The 12,034-nt window shown below is 52.0% G+C and overlaps 1 protein-coding gene across 1 annotated transcript in view; it reads right to left on the reverse strand.

Moving 5' to 3' along the window:
- Window positions 1-1,309: 1,309 nt before the first annotated feature.
- The window catches only part of LOC129058280 (myosin light chain kinase, smooth muscle-like), a 53,307-nt gene continuing 42,582 nt past the window's right edge, over window positions 1,310-12,034 (reverse strand). Inside the window, 5 exon segments of the mRNA XM_063721669.1 lie at window positions 1,310-2,213; window positions 3,346-3,714; window positions 3,717-4,342; window positions 4,789-4,860; window positions 11,603-11,852. Of these exon segments, the coding sequence (XP_063577739.1) occupies window positions 2,200-2,213; window positions 3,346-3,714; window positions 3,717-4,342; window positions 4,789-4,860; window positions 11,603-11,852 (1,331 nt within the window). The 3' untranslated portion in view covers window positions 1,310-2,199.

The raw sequence follows: 12,034 nt of genomic DNA on the forward strand, positions 1-12,034 counted from the left end.
CACCTTCTATGACATTCTCCTGTCTACTGTAGCGGGACTGTCATGGAGGGAAATGAGAACAGCACACATTGCTCCCGGGCATGTGTTATTTAAAATAGATCCTGGTAACACTTTAATGAGTAATGTGTTTATGTACCTCCATGCAAGAGTGTATTCAGTCTGAAAGATATCAAGAAAAAATAAGCTGTCCATTCCCAGTTGCCTGTCTTACCTATATGTTCTCAGTCTAATTGGTCTCCCAGGGAAACTGTCTGATGGCTGAGACATAGCTGCTTTAGTGACAATAGCTGCTTTAGTGACAAGCTCATGGGTTATATTTCCAATGTTATTCAAGCTAATTTGTCCTGCCTCAACATAACATAACAGAGGTAAAGGGGCCGGGCACAGTGGTTCATGTCTGTAATCCCAGCTCTCTGGGAGGCCAAAGCAGGCAGATTACTTGAACCCAGGAGATCAAAACCAGGCTTGGCAACATAGTGAGACTTTGTCTCTACTAAAAATACAAAAATCAGCTGGATGTGGTGGCACACACCTGTAGTCCAGCTACTCGGGAGGCTGAGGTGGGAGGATCCCTTTAGCCTGAAAGTGAGCCAAGATCAAACCACTGAACTCCTGCCTGGGTGACAGAGTGAGACCCTGTCTTCTCTTTCCAGATCTATTGAGAAAAGACTCCCTCCACCTCTCAGAATGCCCTACTCCCTGCAGGGGGACCTGCTTAAGTGGTGACTGATAGACAAATCCTTAAGATAAGCTTTTTCCTTAACAAAACACCAGGCTCTTGAAGTCTTGGTGAGTGAAGAGACAGAAGGTGGGGCCAATTTTTTGAGACAACGCACTCTCCTGTATTGAAGCAAGACAGGCCCATTGTAAGGTCTGCTTCCACCACTGCAGGGAAAATACTAGAAACCTGGCAAGGCTGGGGGCACCATCAGTGTTTCAACCTTTGGACAACTGTTAACAAAATCAAGGAGTAAATAGTCATTAGTGTTTTCTGTTGATAGACAAATTCTCAGCTGCCACCAGTATCCTGACAAAATAATAGGAATTAACTAAGAGGTCATATAACACAGTGGTCTAGGCACAGGAACTCAGCCACCTGAGTTCAAATCCCGGCTCTGTTACCCCCAGCACCTTGCATTTGGCGAGGTACTTAACTTCTCTGTTAGGTGGACAGTACAGTCGTTGTTGGGAGGATTAAATGGGTGAAAAGTGTAAGAGGCCTAAGATAATGCCTAGCACGTAGTGTTCAACAGATGTCAGCTATTCTTTAAACACAATTTAAAAATATTTAGAAGATGTCTTACGTTTGATTTGGGGCTCTCTCTGGAATCCCTTCCCACCTCTCCTGGTCTCTCTCTCCCCTCCGTGTGCAGCCTTCCTTGGATCATTTCTTCTGCTGCTGCTCTGGATCTGAACTGTTCCCTCTGGGACGGTTTCCATGGGAAGGGAGGCTGGAGTGGCTAGGATCTCTAGGCTCTTTACCACTAAGGGACCAGCAGGGAAAACATACTGCAGGCACTCAGGGCATGAGAAGACAGTGGCTAATGGCTCAGAAGGGTTTCTGAGACCAGGCCTGGGGTCTGCCTTACATCGCTTAGCTGAGTGAATTGTTTGTAAGTGCCTGTTGCTGGCTCTGGGTTTAAACCCCATGCAAGCCCTAGAGCAGCTGCTCCCAGCCGACTTAACCTCAGTTTCCCTGAGGCTGAAGCAGCCACAGACCTCCCATTGTGCAGGCCTGTGTGGCTGCACATGTCCTGAGGATGGTGGATGCCACCCTGCATCCTGCCTGGAGAGATCACTGTAGGGCAACCTGGGAAATGCTCCCAGTCAGGGTTTCCAATCAGTTTTACCAAGGACTTTCCAAGTGGGAGAGCCCCACAGGGGCGGCAGCACAGGCTGTGGCGTCCGCTCCTCTGAACGTCTCAGCCCAGCCCAATAATCCCGCATGCCTCAGGGGAGGGGGGCTGAGCCAGCAGAGGTGGGGGATGGAAGAGACGACTTCTGCAGGACCCTGCCAATCTGAGGACATCCACATGGAAAAGTTACTGCGTCAACACATTAGCTTTTCTCTCTGCCAGCCAGTGTTCCCTTCACTCTTTCAGCGCTGAGATTCAACGTACTCAGCTGCTCCAGGTGTGCTGTCCCAGATGTAGAGGGAAGACGGACCCTTACTGGGGGCTGAGAGGGATCCTGTGATCTTCAAATGCTCCATTCTGCTTGTGAGGGGAAGGCAGGAGCGTTAGAAGGTGAGGGAGGGAGTGGGGAGGGTGCTGCCAGGGGACAGGGAGGGGAGCAGCCCATGGGGAGAGCACTCTGACACCTCAGCTGACTCAGATTTGACAGGACCTGTCCACTCCGGCCTCTTCTGTGGCTGCCTTCTGCCCCTCAAGGGTGAAATGTCACTTCCCAGGAGCTTCTTTGTACCCTGCCCTGGCTGGAGCCACCAGCATCGGCTCAGGCAGGACTCTGTTCTGCGCTGGCAACCTAACCCTCCACTGGCTGCCAGAATCGGGTATGGAGGTCGCCGGCCTCGGAGCTCCCACCCAGACTTGGGATTTACAAAAGCACTTCAAACCAAATTGAGGGTCCAGAGAAAATACTCCTGTGTCACCCCCGTCTCTTCTCCAAGTACAAACTGGCCCCTCTGAAAACTCCAGACCCCAAAAGTCCACACAGATGGAAGGACTTGGGGCCCCCCTCCTCTCCCCACCATCCAAGAATATGAAATACCAGCCCACAAAAGTCTCATCCAAATTAGGAAGCGAGCAGCTCTGTCTGCCCGTGAGTGTGTGCTGTAGGGGCTGTTTTGGGATTTTGGCTTTCCCAACAGATCCCTTCAAACCCACAGTGCTATCAAGACTTAAGTTATTGTTGACCCCAACTCAGAGCTCCGTGCCATCTGGTCACTGCACACCCTTCCCCAAACCTAAGACGTGGCTCTGAACAGCTCTTTACTCAGAGCTCCTCCCTGGCTCCAGCCTCTGTGTCCCCCACCTCCAAGCCTGTGAACACAGCCCTCTCCACGCTGGAGCTGGGAATTAACTCAGGCTCAGGTCTCCTCTGGGGAGCCACAGGTGGCGGTGCCATGAGAGGGCTCTGCCAGATGGGTGCTGAGATGTGCGCATGTGCCACAAGAACCAGGATCCTAGCCCTTAGCCCCAGCCTTGGTGCATGTACCCAAGGCCCCTGAGCGGGGACCTATCCTTGAGTGAGCAGGAAACAGGGGCACGGCCCTCCTACCCAGGCTATGGGCTGCTAACAGGGGTCAGCGAGACCAAGGCTCCATGAGCGAGCAGTGGCCCTGGTACAGAGGCCCCTTCTTCCCCAACCCCCACACTCATTTACCTTCCTGGGAGAGGATGATGAACTTGGTGGTCTTGAGGGTCTTTCCATTCAGCGTCCAGGTGATGGTGGCTGGGGGGTCAGAAGACACCTGGCACTGGAGCAGCAGCTTCTTGCCCTCTGCCACACGAACATCTTGCAGCTTCTCCTTGAAGGCTGGGGCTGTCCCCTGGCTCTCTGATCTCTTTTCATTATCTGTGGTCCCTGCATGGCCTCTGTTGCAGTTCACATCATTCTTAACGTCTTTCTTGAGTTCTTCTTTGCTAGCAGATTTCAGGGTCTCATCAGGCTTGGCGTTGCCCATTGGCTTCAGGGTCTCAGCAGGCTTGGTGTTGCCCATTGGCTTCAGGGTCTCAGCAGGCTTGGCGTTGAGTTTCAAGGGCCCTTGGGTTTCAAGGGCCCTGAAGGCTGTGCATTGCTCAGGGGCTTGGAACTTTCCACTGCCTTGGCGTTCAGGGTCTCAGCATTGCTGCTACCATTCTCTGCTGGTAATTTCTTCTTGCCACCCAGCACTGAGCGAAAATCCGGGGTGGCAGGTTTTGGCAGTGGCACCTTCTCAGGCACGGGGGTCTTGGGAGTCCCCTTCTTGGCCAGGACAGAGCGGAAATCGACCTGCTGGGGGCTGTGCACCTTCCTCTCTTCCTCGGACACAGTCTTTGGCTTCACTTGCCGCTGCAGATTGGCACGGAAATCCATCTGCTCGGCTGGGATCTCCTTCAGGTCGTCTTCTGATAGGGTCTTGGTACTCACCTTCTTCCCCAGGAGGTCTCGGAAGTCCAGCTGCTCCACCTCCTGCTGACGGATCGCCTCCTCAGTGTGCTGCCTCGTCTCCACGCGCCTCTTCAGCACCCCTCGCACGTCCTCGCCGTCTTCCTCCTCTGGCCAACCCTGCCCTCTTGCTGGCCAGCCAGGCCTCAGGGACCCACAGCGGTCACTACCACCACCATCAGCACCAACTCCTCCACCACAGAGGTCCTCACAGCTGGCAGGCTCCCTCCCCCTGCAACCAGTGAAGGGAAAAAGGAAAGTAGCAGGAGGAAAAGGGGCTGGGTAAGAAAGAAACGTCAGGGGAGAGCAAATCCCTGAGGGTGGGAGGGTAGAGGGGAGCGGGAGGGGAGGGGGGAGGCTGGCCAGGCTGTGTTTATAGATGGGAACATTGGTGAGAAGTGCTCACTTGCTTAGTTTGTTTATTACATCAGTAATGACTTCAGTAGCCTTATACGAGTGTGTGCAAAAAAAAAAAAAAAAAAAAAAAAAAAAAAAAAAATCACCCCCTCCTTCCTCTGCTCTCCCTCCCTCATTCCCCTTCCAGGCTCTCCCTTCTGGCTTTGACAGCCTCAGCTGCAGGACACAAACAACTAGGGCTGCTGGGCTGGAGCTGCCGGGGCCAGGAGGAAGGTGTGGATGGGAGCATAGCCTGGTGGGGCAGCTCCTGGGGGCACTCACTGCAGGAGGGCTTTGGCAGAGCTGTTCTCTAGCATCAGTGACATCTGGCAACTGCATTTGCCAACCCAGTTCCTGAGGAATTCCAAAGATCAATAAAGATCAAGAGGCCCTCTGGACAAAGGGTCTGTTCAGTGTGGATTTGCTCGCAGGCTACTGGCCACCGGGGAAGATGGAAGTCGCCAGCTTGGCTGTGATATTCACCCCAGCCTTAGATTTAGGGCAGGACCCTCTCACTCTGTGGTCACCCTTTATTTTCTCAGCTCTTATTTAAAAAGAAGAAGAAAAAAAGAATCTCTGAACAACAGCTAAGGCAGGCATCCAGAAGTAGGAATACTTTTCTGTAAGTATATAATATAATCAATCAATCAATCAGCTAATAAAAGGGGAAGGAGAAAGGCTAACACTTCTAGGGACTGTGATGGAGCAGCTCAGTCTAGACAGATAGGCCCTGGTGGTGGGCCTGCCCAGTGACCTTGACTCTGACTCCATGATCCCTTAACACAGAAGTAGTTCGTTTCCCTCTCTTGCTCGGGAATGGAAGCACCCTCAACCCCCACTCATTGATAATGCTCTCAGATCAGAACTTTTTGTGTTAAAAACCCAACAAGTATTTTCCTACATGAGTGGCCCTTTCTCTTCTTCCTTCAGGTGGGGAGGGCTCTGGATTCTTCGTGTCCATAAACCTGGTCAGTCTCCTGCTGGTGCACAGAGGCTCAGGCTCTCTGCTCAGGGGAGGGGCTGTACCCTGCCTGGCTACAGTGCAGTGGATTTGCAGCAGATTGTCCCTCCAACCCCATAAGGCTGCCACCTGCTGGCATTTCTGAGCTCTGACCAGCCAAGAAGGTTGTGCTCAGGCTAGGGGAAGGGGTGGAGGCAGGTCTGCGAGCCAGAGGTGACAAGTGATGGTTATAACAACTGCATTTCATACAGCACCCTCCAGCTTTCATGACACCCACAGGCAGTTCTTTCTTGATATCCACAGCATGCCAGAGAGGTATAGAGTACTGCCATTCCCAATTTAAAGATAAGCAAAGGGGACTCTGGGGTGGGACCCTCAGGGTCTCTGACAACGGTGCTCCCACTCATACCCCTGGATGTGGCCGTCTCACTAGCACTCAGACACAATAGCAGATGTGCCAAGCTCTGTGACAGATTCTTTACATGAGCCATCTCATTTAGTCTTAGAACAGCTCTGTGAGATTAGAGTCAGCACTGTTTTTATAAGGTAAGAAAAATAAGGCTTATAAAGGTAAAGTAGTCCAGGCGCAGTGGTTCACGCCTGTAATCCCAGCACTTTGGGAGGCTGAAGTGGGAGGAATGCTTGAGCTCATGAGTTTGACACCAACCTGGGCAACATAGCAAGACCTCACCTCTATTAAAAAATAATAATACTAAAGGTCAAGTTTAAGTAATTTGCCTAAACTCACAGAGTTTGCTAGTGGAGGGAGGGGTTGGGATCTGTGACCCTATGACCTTTGCACCCCACCCTACTGTGCTTATCAGTACAAATCTGGTCTGGGACATGTGTGTGTCCATGCACATATGTAGATATCAACCATATACATGATGCACACATATACTGGTCTAGCTGGCAGGCATCTGCACCTGGAGGTCCGTGTTTGGGAATATGTGCACATATGAGTTACACCCACCTGGACAGGCATCTGAGCATGCATTCTTGTGCATTCTGCTGGTGTGTGTGGGTCTCCACCTCACTCTGCCTGGCCTCCCTCCCAGTGGACAGACACTGACAGCCCATGGCCTGGCCCAGGATTCTCAGGGGCTCTGGGGCGCTGCTCACCCTTGAGTGCTGGCACCCATTTGAAGCAAGGAGAAGCCAATCATTGCTATCCTCCATCCCCCCCTCGCCTGCTGGGTTCCCCTCGCCTGCTGGGCTCCCCTCCTTTGTCCTTCTCCCCAGTGCCCTCATACTGTCCCAGGCTGTGCTGGTGCAGGTACCTTCCTGACTGCCTTAGCTCTTTCACTTCTTTCTCCACCCTGGCCATGCATCCCATAGCCTGTCCCCTCCCAGCCACCCTCCTCAATGCTCAGGCTTTCAGAGGGCACAGATTCAAGGTGCAGGGAGTCTGAAGTCTGGAGAATTTTGAGTTCAGGGTGTTCCTTTGCTCAACAAACAGCAATTAGAAACCTTATGGGTGCCAGGCCCTGGGAAGACGAAGAGGTCCTCAGCGTGCCCCAAGTTCTCAACACTCAAAAAGGCTTATGGGCTTTGGGTGAGCTTGTAGAATAACCATGTGAGGTCACCCTGCTTCTGCCAGGCTGCTGGCCAGTGTCAGGCCACTCTTTTACTACTTTTAAGCACAGCCTTGTGGTGCCTGGGTTGACATGGAGCAGGAAGATGAGATGCCCAAGAGCTGTGTTTGCCTGGCAGCCCTTTCAGCATCTCCTCAGCAGAGTGTCCTCCTGTCACCAGTAGAACACAGCCCAGATGCAAACATCAGGAGCAGACACTGCCCAGATGGCTGCTTTACCCCAGCTGAACTCCTCAGAGGCTTTGGTGGTGGCCAGCCCTGTGCTCCAAGCTGGAGTAAGCCATATCTCCCCATGGGGGAAGCAGGTAAGGGTTTCTGTCACTTTCCGTGACCTGTGCTCAAGGTGGGGAGCACAGACTCAGATAAGCTTCTCAAGGGCTCCTGCCCAATCCAGCCCCAGGCCTTACCCTGTGGCACCCAGCAGTCTAAGGAGTCAGAGGAAGGTGGAGGACTTGGGATACTAAGGCTGACCCATTAAGTGGAACATCCAGTGGTGAGGGTGATCTAGTGGTAACCATTCCTACAGCCATACCCTTAAATCTCTGCTGGGCCTTAAAGACAAATCATGGGTTCATTTGCAGCCTACAAAGTTCATAGTGGCCTCCTGCCTGGGACCCACATGTCAGATCACCTAAGCTGCTGGAACAGGGTCTTGGGGCCATATTTGACATCTGCACATGCCCAGTTACAAAATCAGGACTGGGGCTGAAGATGAGGCCCCATCCCAGGAGCTGCCGCAGAGCATATGGGGCTATCATCCTATATACTGAACCTTTCACAAACAGAGTCCTTTTGCTTCGGCTTACTAAGCCCTGAATAAGAGTCCCACTCCTTGGTTACAAAGCCTTGGATCCTGTCCCACCCTGAATCATCTACCTCTTGGATAGTTTTATATGGAAAAATCAGTTTAAATAACTAATTTCCTGGCAAGTATCAAGTGTTTCAAGTATTCCAGCTGGAATTTTGAGCTGACTTTTTGTCATTTCCCTTTTTGGTACAGTAGACAAGAGCTAGGAAGGGAAGAGAGGCAGAAACTACCCACCCCCACTCATACCTGCCTCACAACCCTAGCAGGGACAGGCAGGATCTGCCCACCCCTTTGCCCCTGTACACCAGACCCCTGGCTCCCTCCCAGCCATCCAGTCATTCCCCTCGAAAGGCACCCTGCTCTAGGTCTAGGTCACTGGAGGAGCGAGGTCTCTGGCAGGCCTGCCATGTACCCTCAGGAAACTCTCCACTTACTTGCTTCTTCTCAGGTGGGGACAAAGCCAAGGCCAGGGCAGTGGCCTCTGAAAGGAATGAAGAGGCTGGACTTTGGGGAAGAAAAAGAGGCAAAGGCTGCAGGCTGGAGGCTCTAGTGTGGTTTCCCAGGTCCTTCCAGTTTCCTGTGCACTTGGGAGAAACTCCCCATGCAGAGCCATAAGGAATGGAAGAGCATCTGATTTAAGTCAAAAGATGAGGGCTTGAACTTGGGCTCTGTTACTTGCCTTTGGGTGGCAACGAGTAGTCCATGACCCTGAGACCTCAGTGTCCCCCGTTATTAAATGATGATGAGGCTAGATAACTTCTGAAGCCCCTTCCAGCTGGGACAATCTAAATTTTTTTTTTTTTTTTTTTTGAGACGGAGTCTCGCTCTGTTGCCCAGGCTGGAGTGCAGTGGCGCGATCTCAGCTCACTGCAAGCTCTGCCTCCCAGGTTCAGGCCATTCTCCTGCCTCAGCCTCCCGAGTAGCTGGGACTACAGGCGCCTGTCACCACGCCAGGCTAATTTTTTGTATTTTTAGTAGAGACTGGGTTTCACCATGTTAGCCAGGACGATCTCGATCTCCTGACCTCGTGATCCACCCGTCTCAGCCTCCCAAAGTGCTGGGATTACAGGCATGAGCCACCGCGCCCGGCCGGGACAGTCTAAATTTTATGACTGTCCCCAGCTGGCCCCAGACAATCTGCCTGCCAACCTCCTGGTGCACGCCACCTCTCTGGCCTAGCAAACTTCCCACAGCTCTTTGCTTGGCTCTGCCCCCACCCCCCCTTTCTTGCTTGGCCTACTCAACAGCTCAGCCTTATCACATTTGCCAAGACTCAGCCTTCCTTTTCCATCAAAATCCCCAAACAAGCTCCTCTCCTCTAAGATGTCTGGCTTGAGTAATATAAGTATTATCTCAAAGTGCTACTCCTTCTATACTGATGAGATCATCAGCAGGTATTTTTACACATCATCGGTTTCCATTCTTTGTACTGACCTAGGGGGTAAGCGTGTACCTTCTCCCCATTTTGGAGGCAGAGTGGCCTTCCTGGTAATAACTAGTTCAAGCATAATGCAAAGGCAGTTGATGTGTTCTGAGTGTACTGCTAATAATAGTAGGGTGACCAGCAGCTCACAAGTATCCCATTACTTGACCGCAACAGACACGTCATTGAGCTCAGCTGAGATTAGCCTTGCCTAAATCAGCAGAACTTTCTAGGAGACCCAAAGACTCCTAAGAAATAATAAAACTGCTTAAAAAAACTAGCTATTTTTAATAGTTATTAAGTATTGGGGTGGTTTGTTATGCAGCAAAAGATAACTGATACAGGTATAAAGCACATGGTCACAAAGGACCTAAGGGGATGGGGTACATATTGGGTTTTGCAGTAGCCTTGGCATTTAGCTCTAGAGCCTATTTGTAGCTCAGAGCTGTGAACATGATGGGCTCAGCATGGGGAGATGATAAAGTACAGGCGAGAAAGCCCCTTGCAGAATGGTCAGGCACCCGGGCCAGGACAGGTCTAACCATCCTCAGGATGTGGCACAACCTCCTATTTGTAGGTTAGGTGCAAACAAATGCTCTTCTTCAATGCTTACACCAACCCCAGGACCCACAGAAGGCATTCTGTCTCCATCAATCCAGGGCTGGCATAGGATTTTAAGAGACAGGTCATTTCCAAGGTAAAAGAGCATTTCTGAATCACATTCATCTAATAAATAGCTGCCCAATGTCGACTATAGGCCACTGTTCTAGGCCTGGAAATGTAGCAGTGTGCCTCATGGAGCTGACCTTCCCATGTAACCTAGCAAGACCTTGAAAAGGAGAGAAAAAAGCGATGGGGAAAGGTAACCTCCCTGTGGTAGTTTTAAAATGTCTGCCAATTCTTCTCTCTAAGAGGTGGAACTGAATTTACCTCTCCTTGAGTATGGGCTGTACTTAGTGACTCACTTCTAACAAAGTCGGAAGTGATGGCGTGTGGCTTCCAAGGGTAGGTCTTAAAAGACACTGCAAGCTCCGACCTGGGCTCCCTCTTCGATCACTGGCTCTGGGGAAGCCAGCTGCCATGCTAAAAAGACACTCAAGCAGCCCCACGGAGAGGTCCACAAGGCAAGGAGCTGAGTCCTCCCACCAACAGCCAGTGAGGAGCCGAGGCCTCCCACCTACAACCAGTGAGGAGCTGAGGCCTCCCATCTACAACCAGTGAGGAGCGGAGGCCTCCCACCTACAACCAGTGAGGAGCCGAGGCCTCCCACTACAACCAGTGAGGAGCCGAGTCCTCCCACTACAACCAGTGAGGAGCCGAGGCCTCCCACTACAACCAGTGAGGAGCCGAGGCCTCCCACTACAACCAGTGAGGAGCTGAGGCCTCCCACTACAACCAGTGAGGAGCTGAGTCCTCCCACTACAACCAGTGAGGAGCCGAGGCCTCCCACTACAACCAGTGAGGAGCCGAGGCCTCCCACCTACAACCAGTGAGGAGCTGAGGCCTCCCACTACAACCAGTGAGGAGCTGAGTCCTCCCACTACAACCAGTGAGGAGCTGAGGCCTCCCACTTACAACCAGTGAGGAGCCGAGTCCTCCCACTACAACCAGTGAGGAGCTGAGGCCTCCCACCTACAACCAGTGAGGAGCCGAGTCCTCCCACTACAACCAGTGAGGAGCCGAGGCCTCCCACCTACAACCAGTGAGGAGCCGAGGCCTCCCACCTACAACCAGTGAGGAGCCGAGGCCTCCCACTACAACCAGTGAGGAGCCGAGGCCTCCTGCCACAGTCACGGGAGTGAGCCTTGGAAGCGGATCCTCCAGTGTCAGTCAGGCCTTCAGAGACTGCAGCCCCTGCCGACATCTTGACTGAAACTTCAAAATCATCCAGTTAAGCTGCTTCCAAATTCCCAGCTGGGAGATGATAAATGTTTCAAGCTGCTAAATTTCAGGATAATTTGTTACACAGCAATAGATAACAAATGCATTCCCTCTATCCCCCTGCTTTTCCAACTTTGATCCATTCCTCCTTCCTTCATACTCACCATACACCATATAATGGGGGAACAGAGATGTAACAAGACAGGATTCTGGGGAACTAAGCTCAAAAGGGAAGGTTTTAATGAACACTTGCTATACTGAAGTGGAAGAAGCAAAAGCTTGTGAGCAGCACTGAGCCCGCATTTGCTTTACCTGGAAGTCCAAACCCCACATGGGTTTGTGCTTCTTCTGGCTGCCCAGACCCAGGTTAGGGGAGCTAGGAATTTGGAGGGAAGGGTTAAGGGAGGCTGGCCGGACATGCAGACTCACTTGAGCAAGATCTCATACTGGCTGGCGTGCCAGGGCTGCACCTTCTTTAGAACCAGGGTGAACACGTCCTCATTCTGAAGCACCTCGAAGTGGCCAGTGTCTTTGCAGAGGGCTTTGCCATCTCGGAGCCAGTGCACGGTAGGAAAGGGGTCACCAGCTATGGCGCAGGAGATGAGGACACTCTGGCCCAGGGAGGCTGTCACTGAGCGAGGCTTACTGATGAACCAGGGCTGGGTGCCATCGTGAGGCTCTGGAAGTTGGCAAAGGGCAGAGCTAAACAGGGAGGCCCCTCAGCAGGCAGTGTCCACTCAATTCTCCATGGAGGTGAAGGATGGGAAGATAGCATGTCACCCAAGTAACAGCTTGTCCAGAAATCACTGTGATTGGATACACAAATGCAGCACACCCTTCTCATGGCATATCCATCTCGGA

Source organism: Pongo abelii, chromosome 2 (assembly GCF_028885655.2).
Source record: "Pongo abelii isolate AG06213 chromosome 2, NHGRI_mPonAbe1-v2.0_pri, whole genome shotgun sequence".
In the NCBI taxonomy this organism is placed as follows: Eukaryota; Metazoa; Chordata; class Mammalia; order Primates; family Hominidae; genus Pongo; species Pongo abelii.